This window comes from Panthera pardus, unplaced genomic scaffold (assembly GCF_024362965.1).
Source record: "Panthera pardus isolate Hobbes unplaced genomic scaffold, ASM2436296v1 HiC_scaffold_11, whole genome shotgun sequence".
NCBI lineage: Eukaryota > Metazoa > Chordata > Mammalia > Carnivora > Felidae > Panthera > Panthera pardus.
In genome coordinates this window covers 6322196-6330377 of record NW_026526666.1, presented here as the reverse complement: position 1 = coordinate 6330377, position 8182 = coordinate 6322196, and the positions used below count along the sequence as shown (strand labels likewise).

The 8182-nt window shown below is 42.2% G+C and overlaps 1 protein-coding gene across 3 annotated transcripts in view; it reads left to right on the top strand.

The window, feature by feature from the left end:
• Nucleotides 1–289: 289 nt before the first annotated feature.
• Nucleotides 290–8182, top strand: part of WDR3 (WD repeat domain 3) — a 31294-nt gene continuing 23401 nt past the window's right edge. Inside the window, exons 1-4 of one of the 3 annotated variants that reach the window (XM_019458000.2) lie at nt 290–349; nt 2845–3046; nt 3991–4200; nt 6949–7067. In XM_019458000.2, coding sequence (XP_019313545.2) covers nt 2876–3046; nt 3991–4200; nt 6949–7067 — 500 coding nt within the window. In that variant the 5' untranslated portion in view covers nt 290–349; nt 2845–2875. Of the gene's footprint in view, nt 350–370; nt 961–2844; nt 3047–3990; nt 4201–6948; nt 7068–8182 lie in introns of those variants that run through there. The other 2 variants (XM_053890701.1, XM_019458001.2) reach the window with 2 other exon arrangements.

Below are 8182 nucleotides of genomic sequence, written 5' to 3'. Positions count from 1 at the left end.
TCTAGGTCCCGCCTCTCACCGCACTCCGGCGGTCCCATCCGGGCGGCAGCGAGGCGGGTTAAGCTCCTCGCAGAAAGCGGCCGAGCGGCATCCCCAGACACCCCTGGCCAGGAGCTCGGCGATCAGGTGAGGCAAAGTCCCAGGAGGCTGGAGTGACCAGCTGGAAGAGCTTTGAGTGGCGAACACGGCTTCCGCTACCGGCCGGCCCTCACCAACCACAGCCCACACGCACGTCATTTCCTCCTCGAAGGCAAAAGGAATGCCGGGCGGAAGTGGGTCGCGGAGCGGACCCGGAAGGGGTGGGTACTGTGGGCGGGTCCAAGCGGCCCGGATCCTCGTGGAGGCCCAGGTGGGTAAGGTGGGCGCCAGGCGTTCCGACCCGGTTCCTCGCGGTCCTGGCTGAGGCCTTCGGGGCACCAGCCCCAGATAAGGCGGGGCCGTTTGCGGCCGGTTGCTAGGGTGGAGGGGAACCTGAGCGACTGCGAACCTACCGACGTCCCCGGAGGCCACCTGCAATCGCCCGGGGCTGGCGCCTGCGGTAGCAGAGGTGCCGCGCGTCCAGGGGCTCCCCAGAGGATGCTCAGGCAGCATGATCCGTGTGCGGAGCCCCCTCGCTCTGTCCTGACTGAAGACTTGGGTTGGGGACGTCTGACAAGTCTGTCGCAACGTCCCAGCCCTTCAGTGCATCATAGCAGCAACGTATTTTGGGGATCTGCGGCTATACCTGGAAACAGGGATGGTAGGGGTGCGGGGGAAGGTTAGGTCATGACCTCTCTTTAAAAGGCGTTGAGATCTGTGCACGTGAGACACAAATGACCAGTGCCAAGTTGTATGGAAGGTAGTTTGAATACGGAGGCAATTGAAAAGGCTGCGAGGATTGGTCTAGCCTCGGAGGAAGTGGGCCTCAGAGAATAACACCGGTTTAAAAAAATAGGTCGTGGACAATGCACGTTTTTCTAGGTGAGAGGAACAACGTGAAGAAAGCAAGGTGGCAGGACAAGGAAGGAAACCAACTAACCTGATAGGAACCCAGTGGCAAAGAGCTGGAACAGAAAGTATCTTACATCCCTTTGCTTAGTTTCCTTGTCCATAAAATGGGGGTAAGAATAGTACCGACTTTGAAGGTTATTGTGAAGAATTTTTTATAGGTATATTTACAATACTTTAGATGCTTTTCTAAATGCCTTACGTGTATTAACCCTTTTAATTCACTCAGTTGCTATTTGTCATTAAACAACCACATATGTTTACTCAGGTGTATTCATTTAATACATCGCTATTTATAAGTGCCCTTTAAGTCTTGGCTGCTATAATATTTTTTTATTAATGAGCCAAAGGTTGCTACAAGGTTTTGAGCCTGAATGGCTGGGAGGGTTGTGTGTCTTAGAAAAAGGAACAAATGAGGGGTTCAGGAAGCAAGGTAGGTTTGGTTTTACATATGTTCAAGGAGATGCTGCAAGGTCATTGAATGGGAATATTTCATAAGTTTTTGGAACTCTGTTATTTGTATTCACATATATGGACAGGAATAGAGATGTAGGTGTCCCTGGGCCCAGGCATCCTATATGAAGTCTCCAAGGAAAATACTGTGGAAAGAATTGGTAGATGGCCAAAGACTACCAAGAGGACCAATTCTAGTTAAGGGGCTGGAGAAATAAGAGGAATTGGGGAAGAATTGATCAAATGGCATGGGCTAACAGCATTATCACATTGTTAATAATTCTTTTCTTGATTTTTAACTGGCTTTTGTTGGTTCTTAGGTGAGGAAAAATGAGACCGCTAAGTGATTACTAAAAGAAAATATTAAAGAGAGCTGGCATTGATTATTTTTCTGTTAAGTTAGGCTGAAGGAGAGTGTAATCAGAAATAGTTTCTGTAGAGTCAAACCAAATGTAGAAACCAGCAACAAAACGCAGCTCCCAGAAAAAGGGTGTAATTTCTGTTTGGTGTTGTATTTTTTAAGATGCATAGGTGTTTGGGGCACTTTTCACTTTGTATCAAGACCAGAGAAGCTTGGCTTATCTTCTTCACTTGTATCTTTTGTCAATAACCAGTGTTTCAGGGGCACCTGGGTGGCTCAGTCGGTTGGGCGTCCATCTTTGGCTCGGGACATGGTCTCACGGTTCATGGGTTCGAGCCCCACGTTGGGCTCTCTGCTGACATATCAGACCCTGGAGCCTGCTTTGGATTCTGTGTTTCCCTCTGTCTGTCCCCTGCTCTCTCTGTGTCTTTGTCTCTCAAAAATAAATAAACATTAAAAAATTTAAAAAAACAAACAAACAGAAATCGGCCCTGGGAGGTAAGGTGAATGTGGCTCTCAGCAATCTGTTTTCATAAGACCTCTCGTGATTTGGATATGTACCTGAGTTTGAGAACCACTATGCTACAGGATAATGTGCCATGAAGTTAAGGATTTTCTTTTACTCAACATCATATCTCTAGTATCTAGTATCTAAAATAGCACTTCTCCAGGTAGTAGGATTATAGTAATTGTTTACTGTGAATATATTCAGCCTCTGTCCATCTCAGTGTAAAAACTTTGATGGCGGTTGAATGAACAGAAGTGAATTGTTGAGCTGCCTTGAGGCCATATGTCGGTTATTTGTGAGGTGGGCACGACGAGATGACCAATTTGAAACTTGAGGAATGAGGGCTTACACGTGAGTCAACAGCACATAAAAAAATGAAGATGTCCAGGTATTATGTGAATGATTTATTCAGAGTAAATATAAGCGAAGAAGCCACAAGTTACATGCTTTAACCACACAATAAACAGTTGGTGTTTGCTGGCCTCACAGAACCCAGACACCCAAGGAACTGAATTTTCTTTGTTTGCATGCACAGCTGCCTCACTTGTGGAACCAGACATTACGACATGGGGCTCACGAAGCAGTATCTCCGCTATGTTGCCAGTGCAGTCTTTGGCCTTATTGGCAGCCAAAAAGGTAATATTGTCTTTGTAACGCTTCGTGGTGAAAAAGGACGCTATGTGGCAGTACCAGCCTGCGAACATGTGTTCATCTGGGACTTAAGGAAAGGAGAGAAGGTAAGCCAGAAATCAATGAGGTTGATAACTGATTTATACGTATTTGAGGATGGGGAGGCAGAAGTGGGAGATTTTTGTATGTGTGTGCCCCTGGAAGAGAAGCCTTTCTTTGGGCCTAGGTAGCAAGTAACAGGTTCTATTATGTTCTTCTGCACTAAATTCTGAAAACCACACCAAACAGCAGTTTACCTCTTAGGTATCTATTTGTAGTATTTCCAGGTGAGTAGTTGTCATTATTCCTGACATGTTTGGTTTTCTCTGCCAGTTCTTTATTTTTCAAGTTCTTCTACTTGGCCTCGCAACCAGTTATAAAATATTAGCCATTTAAAAGGAATATTACTCAGCTATGTTGATCGAGTCTTTTTCTCACTTCTACAGATGAGGCCCGAGGTTGTTAAACTAGGTTTTGATACTTTGTGACTGAGTTCCCTAAACCTACCACTTCTGCCAAACCAAATTGAGGCGTTTTGATCTTGTCCACTTACAATGTGACTCCCAAGAGGTTAATACTTTGATGCTTGTTGCCACCCAGAGTTTCTTGGGGATAAACCATACAGCACTCTAGTGGCACACAGATTGACTTCTTTAAGATGGGGCTCAGTTAAAGTGAGGATGTTTTAATAACCCTATATGGAAAGTCATTTGGTGTTAACATAGGATAAGGATTTAGTAATTTATCACTTGGGAAACTTTTGCACATTATTATGCTAATGTAGGGCTTCGGAGAATATAATTTTACCCTTTCTTGAGTGTTTCATTGCCCAGCACAAATAATAATTCCTCTATTAAAGAACTTGAGATGAATTGTCGAATTTTATTATCATTCATAAGAGTGATCTGGAATTATTGACGCTCTTAATTTTATTGTCCCTGATTATTCCCACACTTTTCCTTTGATGACCTGTTTAACTCCTGTACATCGTTTATGATTCTTACAATTGCAGATCCTCATCCTTCAGGGACTTAAACAAGAAGTCACTTGCTTGTGTCCCTCCCCAGATGGGCTGCACTTAGCTGTTGGTTATGAGGATGGGTCTATCCGAATCTTCAGTCTCCTGAGTGGGGAAGGAAATGTGACCTTCAGTGGACACAAGGCAGCCATCACTTCCCTGAAGTATGATCAGCTAGGAGGCAGACTGGCTTCTGGGTCCAAGGTGAGACTTTGAATCAGGTGCCCAGATTTTGATTTAGTAAAGGACTATAAGGCTTATGTTGAAGCTGGTTGTTCACAAAAACTGATGGGTGAAACAGTGGGTTTTTGGTGTACAGAACAGTATAGATGGTGGAAATAAAGGGGGAAGGATGAGTATGAATTGGGTGGTTCATTTTATTTCCTATCACGTTCTCTGATAAAAGCCTGTTGGTGTTGTTGGTGTTGTTTTTAATCTTTTTAATGTTTATTTTGGAGAGAGAGAGAGAGAGACAGGACAGAGTGTGAATGGGGGAGGGGCAGCGAGAGAGAGAGAGACACAGAATTCGAAGTAGGCTCCAGGCTCTGAGCTGTCAGCACAGAGCCCGACGTGGGGCTGGAACTCATAAACCGTGAGATCATGACCTGAGCTGAAGTCGGACGCTTAACCGACTGAGACACCCAGGCACCCCAAAAGCCTGTTAAATATAGGAGCAAGATGAGGGTGCCCCAGATAACTATTATGTAACATCATTGTGGAAGTGCTACTTAAAACAGTACACTAGGGGAAAAACAGATGAGTCAAGGAGAGACACGGGTCATTCTTTGCCATTAAGTCCAATAAAGTCCACAGTCTTCAGTTTAGAAGATGGCAATATAAAAGATTGCATTGACAGGGGCGCCTGGGTGGCTCAGTCGGTTAAGCGGCCGACTTCGGCTCAGGTCATGATCTCGCGGTCCGTGAGTTCGAGCCCTGCGTCGGGCTCTGTGCTGACAGCTCGGAGCCTGGAGACTGCTTCTGTTTCTGTGTCTCCCTGTCTCTCTGCCCCTCCCCCATTCGCGCTCTGTCTCTGCCTTTCAAAAATGATTAAATGTTAAAAAAAAAAAATTAAAAAAAAAGATTGCATTGACAACAGTAGGTTAAATAACAGAAAAATACTATGAAACCATACTGAAGAATGTAACAGAAGACTTGAATAGAGATACAAACCATGTTGAATGGGAAGACAAAGATGCTAGTTTTTTCCAGTTCACTTATACAGATAAAGCAATTTAAATATCTCACAAGTTTTTGTTTTTTGAGAACATGACCAAATTATTTAAAGCATGAATGGAAAACAAATGAATCAAAAACACCAGAAATTTGGGAAAGTTGAATAATAAAACAGGGCTTCAGGTTTGTTTGTTTGTTTTCAGAGTTAGATATTTTTAGGAGGTTTCAGATACTAAATGCATTATGAAGTCATAATTTAAAATGTGTTAATCTGGCATCAATACAAAAATAGGTAGATTATTGCAACCAAATGGGAATCCCAGACTCAAATCCACTCTCATGTTTCTAATTAGTATATTTTAAAGATAATGTTTCTGGTGTGTATAAAAATGATGAATTACTCACGAAATAGTATAGGCAATTGGCTCAGTATGTAGGGGGAAGTTTTGAATTAAAGCTTTACTTTATGCCATATGCAAAATGAGTCACAGATTAGAAACTTAAATAGTAAAGAGTGATATTTTAAGTACACTAGAAGATACACTGGAAGTAAGTATCTGCTACTAAGGTAGAAAGGGACTTTAAGCATGTCAGTAAAGAAAGAAATTACAAAGGAAAAGATCAATAGATTTGAATATTTAGATTTAAAGCGTTTGTACATTAAAAAAAAATAGGAAACTTATTGAGAGTAAATCCTGAGTTCTCACAGGGAGAAATTTTTTTTCCTTTTATCTTCTTTGCTTTTTGTTGTATTTGTACGAGAAGATGGGTGTTAGCTGAACCTGTTGCTGTCATGGTGTACATGCACCTCAAGTTTATCCAGTGATGTATGATTGTTATTTCTCAATGAAACTGGAAAAAAAGTTAAAAGACATTGAAAAAGGAGACGTATTTAATATTTTCAGTATAGGAAGGATTAATAGCGTTCATCTCATAATAACTTTACAAACGAGCCAAAGGTAAGACCCTAAGGAGGATGAAAGACGTGACCTAGCAGTTCGAGAGAGGTACAAACGGCCGGCAATCACTGTAGAGCATGTGCAGAATTTCTTGTGAGTATTCAGAAATGCAAATCCAATAAATACTGAGACAGCGTTTTTAACTTCTGAAGTTGGCAGTGGTTTTTGAGAAGCTAATAATATCCAGAGCCAAAGGGATGGGAAAACTGGCCTTGTCATTCATATCCCTGGTGGACCTACAGATTGGTGCAAGTTAAAGAGATCGCCTTGTCGTGATGAATTGCAAACTTGAAAAATAATACCTTTTAACCCAAGAATTTCCCTTTTTAGTATTCTGATCTGAGGTATATACAAAGATTTCTGTGCAAGAATGTTCATTTCCACATATTTATGATAGAAATTTGGGAACTACCTAAGTGGTTAAAACAAAAAATTTTAAATGGGTTATGGTATATCCTTAGGATTGATTATTATATGATCATTGAAAACGAGAACAGTCTGGAGGGATGTGGAAAAATGGAAATATTTTAAGTGAAAAAAGTTGGGGGGGGTTATAAAATGTTACCAATAACATGATCCCAGTTTTCTAAAAATAACCTGGATGTTGGATTGGAACATTATAAAACTGCATACCTGCAACAGTGGTTACATCTGGGTGGTGGAATTAACTGGTGTTTATTCCCTCTGTACTTTTTCGTATGTGTTTCCAGATTTTCTACAGTTTTCTGTTATATCACCTTTGCAGTAAAAATACTACATCCTATTGTTTCTCAAGGCACTGTGGTAAAGAAAATTCTTCTGTATTATCTGATCCCTTTAGGACACAGATACTATCGTATGGGATGTGATCAATGAAAGTGGCCTCTACCGTCTGAAGGGGCACAAGGACGCCGTGACACAAGCATTGTTTCTACGAGAAAAGAATCTACTAGTTACTAGGTAAAGAAATAACAGTTTCGTTTCCAGTTCTTTCCTATGTGAATGCATCAGAGAGGGTTTCAAAGAGGAAACGTGCCTCATTCCTTCCTCATTTCTCTGCACTCTCCTCAGGCTCATGTGCTCGCTTCCTCCTTTGCCCTCTGCATTCCTCTGTCCTTCCCTCTTTTCCCCAGTGGTATCATAGAAGCTATCCAGAGTTGTTTCTAGCATTTTTAAAGTATCTTTTCTGATTTGTTATTGTTATCCCCTGGCATTAGCTTTTCCGTGTTCCTTAAACCTTGACATGCCTTTCATAGACTGAGCTGTCTGCTTTCTGGATCCCTAGAAAGTCAGGAAAGCAGAATGTGGAGCAGTGGGCTGGTGTAAATACCAAGTGCTTGAATTCCTGCCTGCCTTTTGAGAACAGACGTGCTCTACACGTAACCCTTCTGAACGTCTCTAAGGTTGAGCCATTTGAAATTTCCGTTTGTGTAGGTCAAACATGATATCCGCCATTTCGTATGGCTCAACCTTCTATAATAATTATTGGTCCTGAGGAATGGCCACCCAGGGAAGTTTGGGATCCTAAGGTTTGCCAGCAGTAACTAGAAGAACTTTAGTAATGACTCAGAAGCAGTTGTGAGGGAGCACTGAATGGCATACCGTTGGTGGGTTAGTTCCTGTGGGATGGCACGTTGGTGTGTCTTGTTAGATAACACAAGTTCTATGAGAGAACGACTAAGGTTCCACTAGAATTGTACCCTTTATAGCTCAGTGAACAGTTGACCCTTGAACAACAGATTTGAATTGGGCCGGTCCACTTATCCGTGTGTTGTTTCCAATAAATGGAGTACTGTAAATGTGTTTTCTCTTATGATTTCTTAACGTTTTCTTTTCTCTAGCTTTGTTGTGAGAATGCATATTACATACAACATAAGCGTTAAGCAGCTGTTTATGTTATTGGTCAACAGTAGGCTGTATGTGAGTAGTGTTTTGGGGGAGTCAAAGTTGTATGTTGATTTTTGACTCCACTGGGGTGAGGGAGCCGGTGCCCCCTAGCTCCCTCATTGTACAGGGGTCAACTGTTAAAAAAAAAAAAGGAAATAACACAGTGAGGTGGGATTTTATACGAAAGA